The sequence below is a fragment of the Manis javanica genome, chromosome 13 (genome assembly GCF_040802235.1).
Source record: "Manis javanica isolate MJ-LG chromosome 13, MJ_LKY, whole genome shotgun sequence".
NCBI classification, from domain to species: Eukaryota; Metazoa; Chordata; class Mammalia; order Pholidota; family Manidae; genus Manis; species Manis javanica.
Genome location: NC_133168.1, coordinates 1,444,237 through 1,465,571, shown reverse-complemented (window position 1 = coordinate 1,465,571; position 21,335 = coordinate 1,444,237). Strand labels below are relative to the sequence as shown.

The 21,335-nt window shown below is 61.0% G+C and overlaps 3 protein-coding genes across 13 annotated transcripts in view; 1 reads left to right on the top strand and 2 right to left on the bottom strand.

Annotated features, from left to right (window-relative positions):
• The window catches only part of PPIL6 (peptidylprolyl isomerase like 6), a 28,053-nt gene extending 20,791 nt beyond the window's left edge, over nt 1–7,262 (bottom strand). For 4 of the 7 annotated variants that reach the window (XM_073220809.1, XM_073220808.1, XM_017661026.3 and 1 more), the window contains exons 1-3: nt 6,993–7,262; nt 2,534–2,629; nt 171–359 (exon numbers count right to left, since the gene is read on the bottom strand). In XM_073220809.1, coding sequence (XP_073076910.1) covers nt 171–359; nt 2,534–2,629; nt 6,993–7,262 — 555 coding nt within the window. Of the gene's footprint in view, nt 1–170; nt 360–2,533; nt 2,630–3,321; nt 5,266–5,288; nt 6,134–6,992 lie in introns of those variants that run through there. The other 3 variants (XM_017661027.3, XM_017661025.3, XM_017661029.3) reach the window with 3 other exon arrangements.
• Nucleotides 7,263–7,392: 130 nt separating this feature from the next.
• On the top strand, nt 7,393–10,299 carry SMPD2 (sphingomyelin phosphodiesterase 2). Its single transcript, XM_073220806.1, has 10 exons — nt 7,393–7,793; nt 7,936–8,032; nt 8,134–8,210; nt 8,479–8,572; nt 8,650–8,739; nt 8,938–9,020; nt 9,145–9,277; nt 9,370–9,474; nt 9,645–9,798; nt 9,896–10,299. Exons 1-10 carry the CDS (start codon nt 7,744–7,746, stop codon nt 10,282–10,284), a joined length of 1,272 nt encoding a protein of 423 aa, XP_073076907.1. The 5' UTR covers nt 7,393–7,743; the 3' UTR covers nt 10,285–10,299.
• A 131-nt stretch (nt 10,300–10,430) lies between these two features.
• Nucleotides 10,431–20,616, bottom strand: MICAL1 (microtubule associated monooxygenase, calponin and LIM domain containing 1). Of its 5 annotated transcripts, none has more exons than XM_073220800.1 (25): nt 20,384–20,614; nt 19,110–19,421; nt 18,815–19,022; nt 18,500–18,604; nt 18,086–18,190; nt 17,824–17,979; nt 17,137–17,237; nt 16,263–16,520; nt 15,879–15,994; nt 15,591–15,717; nt 15,365–15,446; nt 14,667–14,805; nt 14,074–14,264; nt 13,808–13,896; nt 13,665–13,706; nt 13,458–13,541; nt 13,208–13,364; nt 12,822–12,898; nt 12,269–12,545; nt 12,047–12,141; nt 11,673–11,786; nt 11,485–11,578; nt 11,205–11,304; nt 11,047–11,120; nt 10,431–10,700 (listed from the first exon to the last, which is right to left on the bottom strand). In XM_073220800.1, the coding sequence occupies exons 1-25, from the start codon at nt 20,537–20,539 to the stop codon at nt 10,552–10,554; spliced, it is 3,408 nt and encodes a 1,135-aa protein (XP_073076901.1). In that variant the 5' UTR covers nt 20,540–20,614; the 3' UTR covers nt 10,431–10,551. The 5 variants fall into 5 exon arrangements, with proteins under 5 accessions (XP_073076901.1, XP_073076902.1, XP_073076904.1 ...); XM_073220801.1 differs by having other exon boundaries at nt 19,110–19,418; XM_073220803.1 differs by lacking the exon at nt 20,384–20,614 and adding an exon at nt 19,895–19,969.
• Between the last annotated feature and the right edge of the window lie 719 nt (nt 20,617–21,335).

The following is a 21,335-nucleotide window of genomic DNA, read 5'->3' as shown; positions in this document are numbered from 1 at the left end:
AAGCCGACCCGGCCACAGGACGACCCTTCTCAGCTGTGTGGGAGGCTTGAGAACTTAAAGACCCGTCCTTCTGCCCCTTCAAGGCCCCTGTCAGGGTGTCAGCAAGTGACGCCGCATCAGTGCAGATGGCCAAAGATCACTGCTTTCCTTTAAAAATCAGTGTCACTTACCTTGGTGGCCCTTAAGAATTTAGCAGAAAAATCCACAGTAAGCGCCTCATAAAGTGCAGGGGGCTTGAAATCGACTACATCCCACACCCTGTGCGCCCATTTCTGAAGGTCAAGCGCGTCCCCCAGGAGCTGATCGTTAACAAAACACATCACGTAGGAAGAATATTCCCAGACTTCATTCTTGAGTTCCTGTGAAGGAAAAGGACAGAAACACGTAATGAGGGGGGAGAAATCCAACTTGCTAAGCCCACCAGCCAGAGCTCAGGATCAACTCTAGGCCTGAATCTTTAAAAAATGTATTTTTTGCCGTCTTTCAGAATTTTGCTCTCAAAAAGAATTTAAGAATATTTTCTAGAATCTGACACTCCCAAAAGCAATGAACGACCCAAAAGTCATCTGGGAAATGGCACAATCGAAGAAAATAGATGGCTGGTAACAAAAATGTGTGTACAGCATCCTTGTTATATTCCCTTGAAAACAAAATGCAGTCTCTGGCTTTTGCACAATTCCAAGGCATTCTGTACGCTCATATCTCACATCCAATAGCTCGCGGCCCGCGGCCCTCTCTGAAACTCTGCTTCGAGGAAAGGAATAAACTTGTTCATGCTGACCCATAATCGCTGGTAGAGCCCACGGGTGAGAACTGCAGAATGTTTAAACTTGCCAGTGTGATTACACCATACAGGACACAAAACTTTAAAAGGGGGAAAAGTTTAATGGTGGGTATTTCCACTAGCCTGGGGGGAGAAATACAGTAGGAGGTGCACTTTATTGGGGGGCTAATGTCAATGCCTTGCGTCTGAGTGTCTTCCGTCCCTGAGGAGACCCCCCCCCCTCGAGACAGCAGGCTGGAGCCAGCGGTTTCTGGGGCCTTCTGGGGCCCCCTGCCAGTAAGATGCTGCCTTTCTGGAGGGCAGAGCCAGGCTTTCCAGAGGCCCTGGAGCCACCCCTCAGCTGGTGCCACGTCCTGCTGCTACACAAGGCCAGCCCAGACCTCACCCCAGCTGTGCTGGGAAGCCCCGTAGGTAACACGACACAACGTGCTGGAGGAGGACAGAACACTGGCCTGAAAATGAAGCAACCGTTCAGGTGACAAGACAGCAGCAGCCATGACCCAGGAGCCTCCTGCAGGCCCCCCAAGAGAAGCAGGCAGACAAGCACCTCGAGGCCAGGGCCCCAGGCTGGGGAGGCCGTGGAAGTGCCCTGCAGGTCACGGTGGCCTCCAGTAGTGGGACCAGGGAAGAGTTAGGGACACAAACCACACGTGAGGTCATGGCTCTCCAGGCGTGGAGTGCGCCGTCCTCACAGACACTACACAAGTTTGATGACAAAAACTAAGAACGTGTCATTTTCTATTACAGAGACCGCTGTCCCAGTTTGCCGAGGACCGTCCCATCTTTATTGCGGGAACTCCTACACCCAGGAAACCCCTCGTCCCAGGCAGACGGGGCCACTGGTCACCCTAGCAGCTGCCGGCCCAGAATCAGCCTGCACATGAGTCGTTAGACTGCTGTCTGCCACGCAAGCCGCACATGTGGGTGTGCGCCACGGTTCTTTCTGAATCCCAGTGGGAATGTATGGCGGCTGTGAAAATAGTTTGATGCTTAACAAATGATATTCATGACCCAATCTGGCAGCATTCACGTGACTGAGCAGAGAGCGTAGCGTGCTTATAAAGCAATACCATCCACAAGATAACCTCAGGGCCTCAGGACATGCGTGAGCAGCCAAGCACCGGACAATTCAAACTGCTCTGGTTGGGGCAGTGGGGAGACGGGGTGAGACGGGGACACCGGGACTGGGGCCCTCTACAGGCCTGGGCCAGGGAAGACACGCAGGAGGCGAACAAGCAGAGCTCTGCCAGCCCACGGTCCAGGCTTCTCCAGGGGCACTTAGGGCAGAGGGCAGAGAGCGGGGCTTCATCAGAACAAGGCTGCCCTGCAGGAACTTGGTGCCTACGGTCACAGCTCCTCTAGGCGACAGCCCCACACAAGCCCTTCCGTGTGTCTGTGCTGAGCACCCCCAAAACCTTCCAGAGTAAGGGCCAAGCAGAATGACAGGCCACTGTAGCCCACGTGCTCGGGTGTCCCAGGAAGCGGCGTGCAGGGACAGAGGGGTAACCACCAGCAGGGGTAAACAGCCACAGAGACTTAAAACTTACCCTTATCACATGTCTTCCAAAAGAAAATCCTGTGTTTCACTTTGTCTTAAAATCAGCCTTTAGTAATTTAGGGAAAGTACACAACTTAGAGAAATAAAATCTAGTTGCATTAAAATTACTGCTTCAGCTTTTCCAAACGAATGCACAGATAAACAATTCCAGCACAATTCTGCTCATATCCCACACCCCAGACATCCTTTACCCGTCTTTTCTCCTGTAGATACTGATCCCAGGCAAATTCTTGAAGAGGAACTATTTCGGGGTCTGCAAACTTGGATGGATAAGTACTCTTCAGACTCTAGGTTTCAAAGCAGAATAATTATTTTAGAGTAAGTTCTTTGCCCCAGTTGTCGTGAGGTCTCCAGGAAGTTGGATACAACGCGCGGCAGAGCACACTGCCGGGCTCAGACGCCCCTCCGCCCCCTCCGGAGCCTGCGTTTGCCCCCGGGGAGTCACCCCCCATCCCGTCCTCACTGGGGCTAGGCGTCCTTGTCTCCTGGCCTGGAGGACAAGCAAACTCAGGGCAAAGACTGTGTCCTAGCTTCCCTGTATCCCCACTGGCCCCAGCATCCGGCTCGGAGTGGACCACCCACGCACAGCAACTGCATAAACAACGGAGCAAATAAACGACTTCCTGCCAATACTTTTGTGATCTGCCCTGTTGGTTTAGGACCGGTTTTTCCCTAAATTAAACTCATACTAAACTTCTGTGACTCTACAGATACTTTTAACTAAAATAAATAAACATTATTACTTTAATTCACTGATACATTGAGAATGACCAAGAGGACATTGCTGTCGTTACACCCCTTGGGAGAAAAGGATATAGATACTAAACACGTTCAGGTTTAGACATTGAGCCATGTTTTGATTTAACATATATTATTTTGTCTGTATGAGAGAATTCCTCCTGGTTAATGGTGCCTGTCAAAAATCTGCCTCCTCCTCAAGTAAGAGAAGACAGTCGAGGTAATAACACCCAGGCCTCACCTTCCTAAGTAGGTGTGAGGAGTAGGTGCATCCGACAGGAAGAGTGGCAGCCGGCGGCTGCAGCTGTCCACTAAGGACGGGGCTTGGAGGTCCTGTTGGGCCCTGAAGGGGACACCGGCCTGGCATGCTTCACCAGGGCTGCACGTTTTCCAAGCAGGAGAAACCAGGACATGAGTGCATCCCGCCTTCAGACTGGGGTTGGGGGGGCGGAGGAGGGCGACAATGACCGGGCTCGCTCCCTCTTGGACGGCTGCACCCAGCCAAGGGCGTGTGTCCTCGTCTCAAGCCCAGTGTCTGTGCTCAGCTTGAGGCCACCGTGTTCTAACTGAGGGACCACCTGGAATAGCTAATGAGCCCAACGGATTTCAAATCTAGCCTCCTTAGTTGTACACTCTCCCTACTTTGGTGTTTGTTCTAGAAAGGACTCTATCCAAAGTAGAATTTATGTAACTTATTCTTGGCAAATCTGAATGTCTGTCAGTCAGTTAGGCAGCTGGGATTCCTTAAAAACGTTCATGCTGGGAATACAGTCAAGGAACCTTCACTAAAATAGAACTAACTGAATTTACATTGATATGTTTTCATATTCAAATAGAGCTATATACTAGGCAAAAGTTGAAGGAAGGGAAAATTAACCTTATTAGCCTAATAAAGACACTGTTTTCTTGACTTAAACATGGGGCTGGTGAACTGTAGCCAGTGGCCCAAATCTGTCCCATGACCTGTTTTTGTAAGACTTGAGAGCTAAGAAAAACTTTTAGTTTTTAAGCGGCTCAAAAGAATCCCATTTCATGTCATGAAATTATGTAATTAAATGCATGAAAATTATATGCAAGTCAAATTTCAGTGTCCATAATTACGTTTTCACAAATATTGCCATTCATTTACCTACTGTCTGTGGCTGCTTTTGCATAAGGACAAGGCTGAATAGTTGTGACTGAGAGCCTGTGGCCTGAAGGCCTAATAATTTAATATCTGGACTTTACAGAAGAGAATTTCCAACACCTTCTCTACAGCGTGGAGCAGAGGCAGAAAACATGTGCTTTCAGAAAAGGACCCAAGAAAAACAAGGGGGAAAAAATCTCTCAAACTCATTAAATGAAACCTGACTCATGAAACTTTGCTGATTCCATCAACCCACCTAACAGTACATAATTCTACTTATTTTGGTGACGCGTGTATCATTTTCATAGACTTCTCATCACGTGTTCTCTTGAAGAAAACCAAACTTCTCTCACGAATTAGTAACTGAAACTGAATAAAGTAAACTTTTTAAATGGAGTCAGGAGGCCAGACGGGGGTGCTCCTGTGCCCTCGCACTCACGGCCAATTTCACACCCCAACGGGAAGACCTTGCACTCCCAACAGGAGAAGCCTATGTTACAACTGCAGCCACAGGAAGGAAGAATTTCTCTCTGTCCAGCAGCAAGCTCAGCCATTAAAAAACACAGCGACTCAGCCCGTGAGAAACCTCGCCACCCTTAATTCTCCCGTCCTCCAATGGCCTTCCTCTCAGAGCGGCACCTGCCAACTTCCTGCTTCTCTCTCTAAAGTGAAGTTCCTCTCCTTTGATCTCCAGACTTGCCTATGGTTTGCCATAGCTTGTGTGTCCCAAACTGCAGTTCCTCTGCTATTCCTGAAGAAAACGTACTTTGCTGGTAAAACAACTGGCTGTTTTAAGGTTGACAGTTACTACTTCCAACACGATTATCAACACAAACTTCCCTTTTAGTCTGTGGGCGTGGAGCAGGCAAGAAGGCAGGAACTTCTTAATGAGGTTGAGCAGGGGCATGGACAGGCATCATGATTAATTTTTCCTGTCCGTGATGAAAAATGCGGAGATACAAACAGCATAGCATGAGTAGGAGAGACTCCATCTTAAGGCTAAGATTCCATTTGAAAAAGCAAGGAGTTGGGAGGTAAGATTCCTACGTAGTTCATGGTGATTAGCCAACAACTGGCCCTACCTTTAGGCAGAGCAAGCAGTCCTGGGCGGTATGGTCCCGGTGCTTGAGGGCCACTACTATCTTAGAGAAGAACAGGATCGATAAATTCCTTAAGTTTATCTTACAGAACATCTAGAGGACTATGGGTGGTGACATAAGGTCATAAGGTCTCTTACCAGAGACAGACATCATGAGACCACATGTCAAGCCTACACACCCTTCCCCAGCCCTTTACCCTATTCTTGAAATCCTTAAAAGACACAAATCCAAAGCCTTGGAACGCGCCTCCTCTCTGAGGCACCTGCACTCCCCTTTCCTCGAGTGTATACTTTGCCTTAGATAAAGCCTTCTTGCTGCTCAACTTACTGCTCTTTCAAGCCTGTTGGGAGGTTAATAAGGGGCCCCTTTCCCAGTGGTAAGCATCTTTGTTACTTGGCTATTTCATTCAATTTTCTAGACTTAGGCACAAGTCTTCACACTCTCCTCCTCCAGGTAAGTAGGGAGGGGCTATGGAGAGCTCTGATTTGGGCCTGCACGTTCCCATGGCCTGGGTGACCCGACAGGACTGCAGCTGCACGGTCACGCTCCTTAGCAGCCTGCCCAAGTCTCCTTTCTCTGCTTTGGGAAGTTCTCAGAACATAATCTCACTCCATCCAGTGCTCTGCAGCTCCCCAAATCCTGGGGTTTTAGGAGCTCACTTCCTAGGCTGTGCAGATTCAAGCAGACACTGGATGCCAAGTGACCCTGGCTTCAGGGGTTGGCAGGGGATGTGCCCTGTGCCCAGCAGGAGTTCAGTGAGCTGCCCTTCCCTCCCTCCGTCTGCTCTTCTGGCCCTCTGCCACCTGCCTGGAAGCTGCCATTCCCTGCTACTCTTGCTCTAATGAATTCCTTCCTTACCTACACTCGTCACACCCGTTCGCTAATACTTTCTCGATCAGAGTCAAGAACCCTCCTCTGTCCAGGCTGAGGTTTCACCTGGTGCGCAGGGAGAGTCCCTTCCAGGTTTAGCTGCAAGACAACATTAAGATTTTTTCCATTTGGTAACATTTTGTGTTAAGTAACCAGCTTGCTACTTTGGGAGACACCAACATGGATAAAGCACGGTGCTGGAGTCTAAGGGTGTTTTGAAGGAGAGAAGCTTGGCATAATCCTACTGCAGCATTTCTGGAGCAAACCCCAAAGACATGCTGAATTCTGCATTCCAACATTTCAGCCTGCTTTCAGGCTGTGGGTGTGCTGCGGCATTACTGACCTGGTCAAAGTCCTAGTTGCTTGAAGTGTTATCATTCCACGTTTTTACAAAGAAATATCTGGATTCTCCAGCACGTGGGTCATTTGTTAAGAAATCCCTGAAGCACCTCATTCGGTTGGAATGCTACAGAAAATTCAACGGAAAGCTTTCCCAAATGAACAGTTTTTAAAGATACCACTTGGGGAAGGAGTTGGTAAAAAATCAGCTGGTTATACTGTAACCCTCTTCCTAAATCTTCTTGTGAATTTTAAAAATCTGTAATTCAGTTAAAAATTAATGTGGAATGAAGTGTGTGGATATGCAGGCGGGACACCCACCTGTGAACCTTTCTCCGCCCGGACCCACCTAAAGGCAGCCCTCCAGGTGGCCGCCCCCAGCCGCTGGGCTGCAGCGGGGCCCACCTCTCGCTCCGCCCCCACTGCCCACCAGCAGGTGTGGGCAGGACCGCCGGCCCTGGGTTTCTGCGCGGTTACCTCGGCGGCGCCCTTCGCAATCTGAAAGCTGGAACTCCTGAAGAGTCCGACCACCTTCACCCGCAGCGGCTGCTCGGGCGGAGCCTGCGAGCGGCACGGCCCCGACCCGAGCAGGCCCGCCATGCGACGTCTGGACACCCGCAAGCTCAAACAGTGCGCGTCGCCCGGACAACCGCGCGGCCCCGCCCCCGTAGATCGCAGGGAGGGGGCGGGCAGAGCCGTGAGCGGGGCGGGGCCAGCGTCCGGGCGGACGACGAGGGGCGGGGCCATTGGCAGGGGCGGCCGGTGAGGGGCGGGGCCAGCGTCGGGTGGCCGGTGAGGGGCGGGGCCGGCGTCGGGGCGGGCGGAGACGGCCCGGCCTCCTTTTGCCCACTTGGCCCTGTTGCTGGGCCGCCGGGCCGGAGGAGGGGGAGCGCGGGCGGACGGCAGCAACCTGGGACCAGCTTCGGTGAAAAGGCGCGGAGAGCCGGGCTGAGGCTCGAGGGGCTCACCGCCCTCCCCGGGGCCTCCGCGAGGCCCTCGCCGCCCGTCAGCGGCCTACTTCGTCGCCTTTCCGGGTTGGCGGCGGCCAGTTCGGAGGCAGCGGGCCGGTGGGCCGGGTGCCGCGGGGGCCGGTCCGGGCCTGGGCCGCGGGGCTCGGGGGTCGCGGCCACCTGTGCGCGCCGCCCGGGAGGAGGCCGCCCGCCCGCGCCCAGCAGCGGCCGTAGCTGCCGAGCAGAGCCGTCCGGCCACCGGCAGCGGCGTCCCCGCCATGAGGCCCAACTTCTCCCTGCGACTGAGGGTCTTTAACCTCAACTGCTGGTGAGAGCGCCCGCGCTTCGCGTCCGGGGCGCGCACCCACTGCCTGGGGAGGGGGCCGCCCACTTCAGGCCCGGGGCGGGGGACGCGCGGCTGCAGGGCGCAGCGCGGCCCAGCCCCGCCTCCCCGGCCCGCCCGTCCGCAGGGACATCCCCTACCTGAGCCGGCGCCGCGCCGACCGCCTGCGGCGCCTGGGAGACTTCCTGAACGCGGAGGGCTTCGACCTGGCTCTGCTGGAGGAGGTGGGGCTGCGCGGGGCGCGGGCGCCGGGCTGGGGCGCGGGCGGGGCTCCGCCCCTGCTGGAGCGCCCGGCGGGCATCTGGCATCTCACCGCTGCCCGCAGGTGTGGAGCGAGCAGGACTTCCACTACCTGAGACAGAAGCTGTCGCCCATCTACCCGGCCGCACACTACTTCCAGAGGTGGGGCGCCCTGTCGGGCCTGCTCCCGACCCCTCGCCCCCGCGTCCTCTCCCGACGGGAGGGGGCGGGCTCGGGAGGATCCTAGCTCCTCCGCCCGCTGCAGCCGCACTGCCAGGCCGCCCTGTCTTCCCTCAAAGGCTGTTTGAGCTTTTTTCCGGGACAGGTCTGAGCAGCACAAAGTAAAAGATAGCTGCTAGGCGCTGGGAGACGAGGGAGGGGACGGGGATTTCTCTCCCTGCGTTTCTGTTAACGAGGGCGTGGCTTTCAGCGGCATCATTGGCAGTGGCCTCTGCGTCTTCTCCAAACACCCGGTCCAGGACTTGACCCAGCACGTGTACACCCTCAATGGCTACCCCTACATGGTAAGCCTGCCCTCTTCCCTCCCTTCCCCTCACCCCACCGACAACGAGGTGAAGGAGGCATCCCCTCCCGCCCCCAGATCCACCACGGCGACTGGTTCTGCGGGAAAGCTGTGGGGCTGCTGGTGCTCCAGCTGAGCGGACTGGTGCTCAACGCCTACGTGACCCACGTGAGTGGAACCGGCGTCGGGCGGCCTGGTCCTGGGCTGCAGGCTGGGCTGAGGTGTGGGGCAGGATCTCCTCAGGGTGTAGGCTAGGCCCACCCCTGTCTTAACTGAGCGTCAGGCCGAGTGGCAGGCGCACCTCGGTTCAGACCTGCCGTCGGGATCACGCGTCTCATCTGCAATGGTCCTACCTGTCTTGCCCAGCTCCACGCCGAGTACAATCGACAGAAGGATATCTACCTGACACACCGTGTGGCCCAAGCCTGGGAACTGGCCCAGTTCATCCAGTGTGTGAGCCTGGCCTTGGCAGGGAAGCGGGATGGGGCCCCGGGGCTGAGGGGCAGCCACAGCCCCACGTGCAGGGTGAGCCGGTGAGGGAAGAATTATTGCCTCACCAACCTGGTTCCCCAGCCACACGTCCAGGAAAGCTGACGTGGTTCTGCTGTGTGGGGACCTCAATTTGCACCCGAAGGACCTGGGCTGCCGCCTGCTGAAGGAGTGGACGGGGCTGCATGACGCCTACCTCGAGACCCAGGACTTCAGGGTGAGCACTTGCCTAGTTGTTTGCCCACCACACCCCAGTGACCCTGCCACCTCCTTTCCCCTCATCCTAGTGCGAGCCACCTGTTCACCCAGGGCTCTGAAGAAGGCTGTACCATGGTACCCGAGAACTGCTATGTCAACCGGCGCGAGCTGGAGCCATTTCGCCTTGGCATCCGCATCGATTATGTGCTTTATAAGGTCAGACCTCTACCCCCAAAGTGCCCTCACCCCCTTGCCAGCCTTTGCTGGCCCTTGGCCCTGTCCAGCTCCTGTACCGAGCACCCTGACGGCTGGAGGACAGAAGCCAGGAACGGGTTCTCTGCCAAAAGGCCCTCAAATACGTTTCTCTCTGGTCCTTACTTTCCTAGGCAGTTTCTAGGTTCTACATCTCCTGTAAGACTCTCAAAACTACTACTGGCCACGACCCTCACAGCGGCAGCCCTCTGTCTGACCATGAGGCCCTGATGGCTACTCTGTGTGTGAGACACAGCTCCCCCCAGCACAATCCCAGCCCTGTCCACGGTGAGTCCCCCTCCCCCTCCCCTGGTCCTCCCCTACCACAAGGCTACCCCTCATCCTAACCCTCCCCTTCCTGCCCCACTGCCCTGCCTTGTTCTAGGCCCAGCAGAGAGGCCACCGTCGATCAGCGTGCTAAGGGAAGCCTGGACAGAGCTGGACCTGGGTGTGGCTCGAGCTCGCCGGTGGGCCGCCCTCGCTGGGTACACGGCCACACTAGGGCTGCTCCTTCTGGCATTGCTGGGTGTGCTGGCAGCTGGGCGAGGGTCCAGGGAAGCTGTGTTACTGCTCTGGGCCCCTGGTATGGGACTGGTGCTGGGGGCGGGCGCAGCCTGCCTCGTCCACATGCAAGAGGCCAAAGGTTTATGCAGGGCCCGGGCTGAGCTCCAGCATGTGCTGCGGAGGGAGAGGGAGGCCCAGGACCTGGGTCCAGGGTCCCAGGCCACCCTGCTCCCCGGGCAGCAGGAGGGACACAGAGCTAAGGAACAATAAAGCTTGGGACTCGTGGCTCCACCTTCTTCCTTCCATAGCCAGTGGCTGGGGCCCTGTTCCGTGCGGCTGTCTGCAGTGTTGGCTTGGAGCTTCTGCACGTCTGCCCTCCCTGCACACTCCCCACCTCCCCACAGGCAGCCCGAGGCGTCTGTGGCAGAGCACCTTTACTGTAACCAGGGAGGCCCTTTCCAGGCAGCCCAGCAGCAGGGCAGCAGAGTCCTGGGGTGAGGGCTTCCTGCAGGGAGGGCAGCAGGAGCTGGCACCCCTCTAGCTCTGGGCCCCGGGCCCTGAGGCCAGCTCCCGGAGCCTGTGCTCCTCCTGCAAGCGGATGAGGGCGTCCCGCTGGTTGACCACGTCCAGCAGCTTTCTCAGCACCTGCTTCTCCGCCAGCCGGTCGGCAGCTGTCTTCAGGCTTTCTGAAGGGAAGAGACGAAACTTAGCAGAGACCCGGGCGGGGGGCAGGACAGACGCAGCCTGACCTGGCTCCCATGACCTCCGCACCCCTAGTCCCGTGACCTCAGCTGTAGGACTAGGTTTCTCAGCACCGGTGCTTTTCTAGGATTATTTAGTATAAAGGAAATCTTGGTAAAAGCGCAAGTTACGCAGCTCTGGGCTGAAGGCAGAATTGAAGGATGGGGCTTGGAGCCCCATCAGCTGGCTTCCTCCTGAACTGCCTCAGAGGAGCTCAGACCAGAGGACCATGTGGTCCGGTCAGTATCTGAGGTCACAAGGCTTGTGCGAGGCCCGCCACATGCCACCCACCTTCCCGTTTCATGTAGCGCCGCAGCTCCTGGTCCAGGTGCCACTGCTTCTCTTCCAGGTTCAGTTCCTGCACCCTGTGGAGGGTGGGGATAGAATGGGCACAGCTGTCCCGTGCCCGGGGGCCTGGCTCACGTGCCGTTACCACCCCTGTCACTCACGTGATCATGAGCTCAGCCTCCTCAGCCACTAGGCTGTTTTTCTTCTGAACCAGCTGAAGCAGCTGTTCCAGCCACAGGGCCTTCTGCTGTTCAGGGGAACCTGGCAGGGAGGAAGAAGACGGAGTGGGGTGTTGGGGGGCCTCCGGCCAGGGTCGCAGTGGTTGGGCACGAGAAGGGGGCCTGCTGTGAGCTGGAGCCCGGCCGTCCCAGAGATGGCAGGGGACTGGACGATGCCCGAGGGCAGGGGGGTGTCCCGACCGGCCCCTCCACCCGCACTCACTGCACTGGCTCCGCAGGGCCAGCTCCAGCCTCATGCCCCTGGCCTCCAGCTCCCTCACGGCAGCCTCGATCTCCTGCAGTCGCCTCTGGATGGCCTGAGGGGCACAGGACCAGGGGCGCTGGAGTCAGATTGCTCAGGAATGGCACCAGAGGAACCCCGGTCCCCCAGTCCCGACTCCGGGGCCTCACCTGGGCCTTGGAGAACCTCTTCACCTCCTCCTCCCTGGCGTGGCGCAGCAGAGACTGACGCCAGGTCGGGTACCTGTCCAGGGTGCCGCAGTCCCTGGCCAGGGTCCGCAGGGTCTACGGCAGGGTGTCAGGTCTGTGAGGGGCAGGGCCTGGCCCCTTGGGAGGGGCTCGCAGGCTCTGTTTAGAAGGCACTGAAAAGAATCTGGGCTGCAGGTGGGGTGGGTCCTGGTATGGAAGGTGGACACTTAGAGACACGAGTCAGCAGTGAGAAGCCGAAGCGAAGTGCCCGAGGAGGGGCCTGGTGGGCTCCCCAGGGCCGAGGCGGGGGACCTGGTGCTGGCCCGGGAGGAGGTGGTCGGGTTCTTGCCACTCACCTGTTCCACATCTGGCTCCAAGGCCACCTCTTCCCCGGCGTCCTCTTCCTCTTCGCTGGAGGACGGAGACTCCCCCGCCTCCATTGCCTTAAGAACTGAGCAGAGGGGCAGGCGCAGCCTGGGACCCCCCTCCCCTCCCATTCCCCAGCATCCCCCTTACAGGAATCTCTGTGCCGCCTGCCCCATCCCCACCCTGGTCAGCAGGTCTGGGCAGAGCTTTACCTTGAGGGATCGGGATGGCCAAGCCCCAGCCCACAGGGCTGCCCTCCAGGGCCTGGTGCCCCAAGGCAGGGCAGCTGCGGGGCGGCTTGGGTGGAGGGTCTGGGTCCGGGTCAGAGGTGAGGCTGAGTGACGACAGCCTCTGGCGCTCTGGGCTCGAAAGGCGGATCAGCCGACGGGCGGACTGGCTGAGCCCTGGGACAGGACTGGTCCCCTCCTGGGGAGCTGTGGGGGCCGAGGGGCTCGATGGCATGCTGTTCTCAGACGGTGTGGGGGAGCCCTGGAAAAGCCACAATGCTCTGCTGAGTGGCCGGCCCACTGTGGGCTGGAGGCTGCCCACTGCAGCCCCAGCATTAGTTCACACGTGCAATTTACTGAGCAGCATCGGGCAGCGCTCTGGATACTTGGGGCCTCCATACATGAACGGGACAGAAGCCTCTGTCTGCCCAGGGCTTCATCCTGGTGTAGGGGGGCATCCAAGGTCCCCAGTGAAATCTGTGGGGCTCGGAGAGACCAGTTCCTCGTCGCACCCCCAACACACACTTCCCCACTTTACCTGCCTCTCGGGGCCTCTGTCACTGGCGTCCTCTTTGAGGCCTGGCTGGGGCAGGTGCTGGAGGCAGTAGAAACGTCCTGGGAAGGGTGGAGGGGAAGGGCATGTCAGATGTAGGGCGCCCAATGCCCAGATACTCAGTTTACCAGGGAAGGTGGGGGTGAAAGGATTTCCAGATCTGCCAGTGAATTTCTGCTGACCTGGTTCCTTAGAGCCTCACCTTTGGGGCTTTCGGGGGGACAGAGAAGTCCCCGAGCTCAGGGGAACCAAGTGCCCTCTTGACCGTGCTTCTGCCCCGTGCCCAGCCCGTTTCCCTCCACCCTCCAGCTCCTCGCCCCCTTGGCAGGGCCAGGCCCAGAGTCCTCGTGAAGGTGCCCAGACCTGCTCACCGTCTCCTGGGTGCTGTCCGTAGCCCCCTGGCCACAGCGTGGCCTCACAGACATGGCAGCGGAAGCAGGTCCGGTGGAAAAACTGGCCATCGGCACAGAGGCGGTCCAGGACGTAGAGCCGCTCTCCACACAGGGCGCACAGGGCCCCGGCCCCGGCCTGCAGCACCCCGGGTGGCCGAGTCAGCCGCAGGGCTCTCCCTGGCCCCTGCCCCTTCCCCAGGCCTGGTGGCAGACAGGGACCCCTTCTTACCTCCCTACTGGGGGATGGGGGCACCTGGGGTACACTGGACTCCGGGACAGGAGGCCCCTCGGAAGTGGGGGTCTCAGCCTCTACCTAAGAATGTAAGTGCTCAGGTGTGAGAGGCAGCTGGGGAGCAGATGTGCGGAGTTACAGGGCCTGGGGTGGGGAGTGGGACCCGGGGGACAGGACACGGCGGGGGACCCCGTGTGCACTCACCTCCAGGCGAGCCTTCTTGCCGCCAGCATCCTCCCTGTTCTCCTGCAACGAGTCCCGTGCCCTGAGCGGGGGCCCTGCGGCCGGAGCCCTCCCCATCAGCCCAGGCACCCCCGCCCGGCCCCAGCCCTGGCGCGGCTCTCCACCTGGCCCCGGGTCCGTTGCAGGGTCCTCTGGAGTTTGCCGAGAAACAGCACAGCACTGGGGGTGCCCGGAGAGCCGGGGCTGACGGAGCCTGCAGGGAGAGGGGGAGCGTCAGCGTGGACAGGAGACCAGGACTGCACCGCCTGGACAGAGAGCTGCACCCCAGCCCAGAAGTCCCTCCCCCAGGTGTCCCCCAGAGGGTGCCCTCTCCCCTGTCCCTCACACACCTCTCCGTCCCACCCTGGTCCCAGGCTACCCTCCAGGTCACCTGGGTTGTGGGGCATGCTCTTGAAGGCACTGTGGAAGTGGCTGAGGTAGGCGATGAGGCCCAGTGGGTCACTCCCGGCCACTACCGCCTGAGCGGACACCACCGGCTGGAGGCCCAGCTCCCGCTCCGCCAGCTTCAGCGCCAAGGCCGTGGCTTCCAGAGCCCCCAGGCCCTGCAGCTCTGAGGGTTCCCTGCGGGGCGTCAGGGAGGAGGCAGTGGGAGGCCAGAGCCTGACCCCAGGAGGCAGCAGGCAGGGGCTGGGGGAAGGCCAAGGGGGCGGCCTGCAGGGCTTATTCTCTGCTAACCAGCCCCCCACCGCCCCGCGGCTGTCTGGCCTTGGGGACCTGTGCCACTCGGGAAGCTCTCCCACTGGATGTATTTGACGGTCAAGGACCCTCGGGCAGGTGGGCAGGTAGAGCCAGGGGCTAGTGCTGTCTCCAGGGCGGGGCAGTGATGCAGGCAGAAGGGTCCTTAGCAAGCATGTCCCGTGGGACCCAGCTGGGTGAGCCCCCTCCCACCCGCTGATCGCCCACAGCGCCTCGGCCTGCGGTGCAGGGAGGGGCAGAGGCAGGAGAGCCCCCTCTGCCACTCACAGCAGGTCAGGCCGCAGCCGGTGCACCAGGGCACACAGGGCCCGCCCGTCAGCCCAGGAGGCAGCCAGGTCGGCGACCTGCACACCCGGGTGCCCGGCCGTCTGCTCCTGGCACCAGCGCAGCAGCTCCTCCTGGGCCCCTAGGAGAGGAGGCTGTGCTGTGCCCGAGGCCCTGGCTTGCAGCCCACAGCTGGGCAGGGGCAGGGAGCAGGGGCATGTGCACAGGAGGGGGCAGGGGTCTGCCCCGCTGGCACCACCCCGGGTTCAGTCAGCAGCCCTTCCTCCAGCCCTGTGTTCTCCTCAGAACACATCCCTTTAGGGATGACGGGTGTGGGGGCGGGTGTGTGTGGGGGGGTTGGGGGTGAATGAAGTCCCTGCTGCCACAGAGAAGACAGAGCCTCCAAACTGTGGGGCAGAGGGAGGCCCAGAGGCTCAGAGGAAAGGCTGGTCTGGGGCCTGTGAGGCTGGAAGGGGTCAGGTGGCCATTGGGCGGCCACCGCGGTAACAGTTGTTAAGACACAGAAATATGTTCACACAGCCCGGCCGACAGCTGCGGCTGAATGCCCCGCGGCCCCTCCGCCCTCCAAGACACCCTCCACCCCCACCCCACAGGGCTCAGGGCCCAGCCGGGCCTGCGGCGGCCAACGCCGCTCTAAAGGCCGGTCAGCTTGGACATGGCCCTGGAGGAAGGCCGCTCACCCGTCAGGCGCTTTCCCGCGTCTATCTTGTCGCTGTCCCTCCGCACGTGCTCCTTGGCCAGCACATCGTACAGGTCGCGGACCTAAGGCAGCCCTTTCAGACTCAGGCAGGCGGACTGCACACGGCCCCAGCCCCTGGGATGGGCTCACCCGGAGGGGGCAGTGACTGGGCAGGCCTGAGGATGCGGGAGGTGACCTGGGACGTTGTGGGGCGCCGGGGGTCTGACCTGATTGGGGGTCACAGCCCGGAGGTTCAGGTTGGGGTAGCGGGTGGCGGGGTCCAGCCCGTACTGGCTCACGGTTCGGTGCATATTTTCTGGGGATGTCTGGGACAGGAGCTGGTACAAGCTCTCGCTGGGGGTGGGGGCATCATTCAGCACCCACCTCTCAAGAAGCATCAGGCCTTTTATTCTTTGGCCCATGCCTCCATCTACTCACCTGGCACCCCGCCCTCTTCCTGACCCTTGTCCTGTTGCCAGCCCTGTCCCCGCCCCGTCTCCAAAGCCAGGCCTCACCGCTCCGCCAGCACCTCCAGGGGACCAGCGCCCTCTGCCCACCGCTTCACCATCCAGGCGGCATCAAAAGCTGCCAAGAAGCCCCGGGCTACTCCAGTGCCCAGGGGCCAGAAGGGCTGCAGGGTCAGAACAATTGGAAACAACTCAGGGAGCACCCAAACATCCAGCCAAGGCTCGGCGGGTACCCGCAGGTCGCAGCCAAGGGGGCGCCTCGGCCACCCAGCAGCCCTCAGGTCCTCCCACAGCAGAACTCGTTCACCCCGGCCTCCCACGAGGCGGCCTCCTCCCTCAGCCACGGGCTGAGCTGCCCTCTTCCCAAGGAGTCCCCGCCTCTCCCACGCGCCAGGAAGCCCTGCCCCCATCAGAGACACCCGACCCCCTCACCTCCACCAGGCAGTCCCCCACCAGCCCCAGCAGCAGGCGGGCACCATGCCTCTCCTGCACACGCGCAGAGCTCTCTGCCCGCATCATGCTGGTGAAGTCGAAGGCAGAGACGTCAGGCCTCCCGTGGGCGTCCTGGGCAAACTCCAGCTTCCCCAGCTTTCCACAGGTAGCGAAGTCCGCAGCAGCCCGGGCAAAGTGCTGCAAAGCCTCTGGCACCACGTTGGCGCTGCCCAGCAGCTGGTCGGTCTCCGGCCAGTCCTACAAGACCACAGACTAGAACCAGCAGGGCCCCTGGGCAGCGCCCTTGCGTCTAGAAGGTGCACATCCCGAGACCCCGAAGAGGGGCTTCCCCAGACTACACAGCCGCTGCAGGTTGGGCTGGGCCTCCAACCGGACCCTTCTGCCTCCAGGCTCCAGCCGCTTTTCGGCACTCACAAAACAGCCAGCAGTCCGGGCCCTGCCGCGCCCAAGGCCGTATGATTAGTATGGTACCCTCGCTGCAGACACGTCACTGAACTCCCAGCAGCCTCACTTTCCTGGCCAGTCAGAGGTGACATACCTGAGAGCAGTAAAGCTGGCAACACGGTACCCAACACACAATAGGCGTGCAGCTAGCTCTGTCAGCAAACACTTGTTGGGAGCTTTCTACACCCTAGGCGCCTCTCTGAGCACTGGGACTAGCCAGTAAGCAAACGAGACTGGGAGAAACCCTGCCCTTGGGAGGCGCGCACTTGGCCCGTGGCTGAGAAGGGGACAGGCGCACAGTGTGACTCCACTGCTGCCATGTGAATCCCCAGGGAGGGAACGTGCTGGGATGGAGTCAGGGCAGAGGCTCCTCCACTGGGGAGGCCATCGGGCCCGGTCCCCCGCCCACCTGGCGCAGCACGCCCAGCTGCAGCAGGCACTGCTTCTTGGCTGTCATCACAAAGTAGTGGGTGTCGTCCTTGTAGTACACAATGTTCTCCAGATCAATGCCTGCGGGGACAGGACCGGGCACATGGGTCTCCTTACCACGCATCCCCTCTGCAAACCTCTGCCAGCCCGAGCTGTGCCTGGCCTCTGGGCACTCAGATCACAGCTCAGACGGCAGCAGGTGTCCCCGACACAGGGCATGAGTCCTGGTGGCACAAAGGACCATCTGTCCCAGGCCAGGAGGCCTCAGGACGCGGAGCAAAGAGACGGGGGTGGCCGGCGGTGGGGACTTGCACCGCGGGGTCACAGGGGTGGAGGACAGCCTGCGTGCTCATCTGGGGCGCGCGCAGCCACAGTAAACACAGGGCATCTTCTTCAAGGGCTGCTTTCACCCTGAGTTCACGTGCTGTCAAGTGAAAGCTCATCTAAGGGATCACAAAGCCCAGTCCATGCGCCTTGTGACAGATTTCCAAGCTTTGTCACACAGGACGGCTGAGTGGGGCTGTGCCTGCTGAACCCCAGGCCCAGGTTCTCTGTTGCCAAGGCCACAAAGGTGGCAAAGGGTGGGACTCCCGGGACTGTGGGCGGGCCTGCAGGGGAGGGGAAGAAGCAGACCCCGGCGGGGAGCGGCCCTGTGGCAGGCCCTGACCTGTGGCTTTGAGCAGACCCTGGAAGAACTTCTGGTTGTAGATTCTGGCCACGCCGCTGATCTCGGGAACCTGCGTCTCCTCCACCGACCGCCTGTTCACGAAGTTGGCTGTGACCCCGATGGCCAGTTTGCCACGCATTTCTCGGACAGTGAAGCCTAGATGTGAGGCGGGTGGGTAGTGGAGGAGGACAGGGTATCACCGCCTCAGAAGGCCCAGGAGGAGCCCAGGGTGCTGGCTTCTTGGAGGGAATGGGTCGCTTACCTTCAGGGACAAATTTCCCCCCCGCAGCAGAGATGAGGACGGCAAATTCATAGCTGGCCAGCTGGGCTGGAGGGTTGGGCTGAAGCTGGGCCCGCCAGCCGCTCCCTGGGGCAGAGGGTGTGAGGGCACAAAGGTGTGGGAGTCGGAAGGGGTCCCTGTCTGCTCAGGACGAGCCAGTGAGACAGTTAAATACATGTGTAAAGGGCGTCCTAGGTCAAAAAGCAATGAGGTGGCGTCTCCCAAATACACCTTCGCCACAGCTGTGGACGGCGGCTAAGGGGGCAAGTATTCCAGGCTCACAAGGGGGCTTAGGGTTTGCCCAAGGCCACACTGTTAGAAAGGGGGAGCTCAGCTGATGCCCACCCACCCCAGTTCTTTCACAGGCCAAGATGTCCTTGAGAGAGACGTACTTACCCTTTCGGGGAGGGGGCTGGAGGCCAGTGAAAGTGACACCCCAGTGGATCTCCACCCCCAGGAGCAAAGCCACTTTCAGCAAAAGCAGCTGAAGCTGCCGGATGCCTGGAAGGGAGAAGGCGTTAGGGGCAGCCTGCCTGTGTGTGCCCGCTCAGGGCAGAAGGTCTCAGGGATGGCACCGCCCAGCTGCCCAGTTACAGGGCTGGGCCTGAGTCCTGAGCCCCCTGCCCCATGGATAGCCCAGCAGCCCGCACGGGCCTGGGGACAGGCCCGGGCCCACCCACCCACCCCTCCAGGCCACCACATGGTGCTCACTGATGTGGTCCAGGGTGCCCGTGCAGAAGCGCCCATAGAACTTCTTGGCGCCGAGTGCCCGCAGGTCATGGATGGTGAAGGGCCAGAGGTGCAGCACATTGTGTCGGGAGAACTTGGTGCGTTTCTCCACCAGCACCACACGGGCTCCCAGCAGGGCCAGCTCCACAGCAGCCCGCAGCCCACAGGGCCCAGCACCCACCACCAGGCACTGCGAACACAAGGCCGTGTGGGCACGGTGCCTGTCTCCCTCCACATACCCCCTCCCCAAGCACCATCTCAGGCACGATGTACCCACCTTGGTGTTGCTGCAGGCCTGGCCCTGCTGGTAGACAGGCTGGCCTGCTCGCTTGTCCAGCTTGGCCCATAGCGACTTGGCGTTCCAGTAGTTGAGCTGGGCCTTGATCTTGTGGTACTGGGGCAGTCCGCCGCCAGGCTCCAGCCCTAGGGCCCCACACAGACCCTGGAAGCTGCTCAGCACCTCCTGGCATAGCTGGGCCTGCAGGAAGCTCTCAAAGTGGGCATGTGCTGGGTTTGCAGGGGTTGGTGAAGCCATGGAGGCCCCTGGGGCTCCCAGGGAGGGGAGCAGGCAGGCAGAGGCAGGTGGCTGCTGGAGAGAAGGCGGGAAGAGAAGAGGCTGGAGAACCGAGGACAGAGGAGAATGGGGGAGGGAAGGGCAGGCTGGGGTCCCCAGGGGGCGCCCGGTCCCCTCCCCTCCTCACTCCCAGGCCGCTCCCGAGACAGCCCCATCCTTTCCATTCCAAGTGAAACGTGACCGATTTGCAAACAGAAAACCAGCGAGCAGCCCTGGCACGGCGGGCACGAGGGCAGCCAGGGGGTCTCCAGCTCAGCCTCCCTGTCCAGGGATCTCCAGGCCCTGGTTCGCCTCTGGGGCCCAGGGAGCCGGCGGTCCGCTCCGGCAGCCCCAGGCCCCGGAGGCCGCGCGCCGGGGAGCTTCGCACACGTGGGGAGGGCGGGCTGCCCCAGGGGAGAGCTTTGCTAGCGGACAGGGACGGACCTAGGGACAGGGCACACCCACGGCTGCCCCACCACCCACGCCCTGCGCTGGGGCGCCTCCCTGACCTCGGTGCCACGCTGGGTGTGGGGTGCGTCTCATGCCCCGGACAAAGTTTTCCGCGTGGCACTCCCGACCGCCTGCTGGGGTCGGGGAACGTGTGTAACTGCGGAGGATCCGCTTTCCACCACAAGCGCCTCAACGGCAGAGGATGTTGCGACGAACTGGGTGACAGACGCCCGGGTCTCTTCCTGACTCACTGCGGTCGGAACGCTTCCCCGTGACTTGCCGCAGCTCGGGGGCGACGACAGCCGCCGGTCGGCCCCGGCACCCTCCCTCGGCGGGGCGCGCTCCCCTCGGGGCGTCGGCGGGGGGCAGTAGGGGGCGCGGGAGCGAGGGGGCGCCCGGGGCAGGGGTCCCTCGGGGCGGGGGCCGCGGCCGCGCCGGAAGGAGGGCGCGGGGAGCGGCGCGGGGCTCGCGCCCGTGGCCTCGGAGACCGCGAGGGCCGGGCCGGCCGGGCCCGGGGCGCTTTCCCGGGGCGCCGCTGGACGACTCACCAGGAGGCTCCTCGGCCGGGAGGCCCTTCCCGCCGGTGGGCGCCCCGTGCGGGGGCGGAGGGAGGCGGCGCGGCGCCGGCGGCCGCCCGGAGTCCCGCGGGGTGTTGGCTTCGGCGGCGCGCGGCCCGCGGAGGCCCCTCCGCGCCTCGTTAGCATCGATTAGCATACATTAGCATTCATCAGCATCTATTTAGCTCGGGCCGGCCGCGCTGCCGCAGAGCAGGTCCCTCCCGGGCGTGGCCGCCGCCCCGCGCCGCCTTCCGGACGCTTGCCGGGGCCGCCCGCAGGGCCGGTCAGGGTCCTGGGCTCTCGCGCCCCGCGGCTCGCGCCGCGTCCCGGGAAGGGGGGGCCAGCGGGGGCGGGGGCGGCTCCGCACGGGGCCCCGGAGTGAGGGTCCCCGGGGCTGTGAGGGGACGGGCGGTCGACCTCCTCCTGCGCCTGGTAAGGAAACCGCGAGGACACCTGCCCGAGGCCATCGACGGGTTGACAGTGTTAATAGAACATCGGGTCTCATTTATTGCGCGTCTGCGGGTGATCGCGATCCGAAGGACCCCAGCAGTTCCCCGGGGACGACAGGGACCCGGAGGCTGTGCCCCGCCCCGTCTGCGGCCCCGGTCTTTCTGGACTCCGCGGGCCAGTTCGGATTCAACGTGACAGTTGAAAGGTTGGCAGCATAGGCTGTTTCTGCTTAGAGGAAGTGACACGCTAGAAACACTCCGAAAACGGGAATAAAGGGTCGGGCTGCGCTCCTGGGCCAGCAGGGACCGGCAGGAGCTCTCTGGCTGTTCCTTTCTCTTTGCTGTCACTTCGCAGTTGTCTGGAAACGCTCCCAGACCCAGTAAGCAGGAACACACCGCTCCCGGCCCGGCCCGAGGCAGCCGCGGGCAGGGAGGGGAGGAGGGGGAAACACTTGCCCCCTGCCTGGGGCGGCAGGGAACCCGGCGGGTCCCAC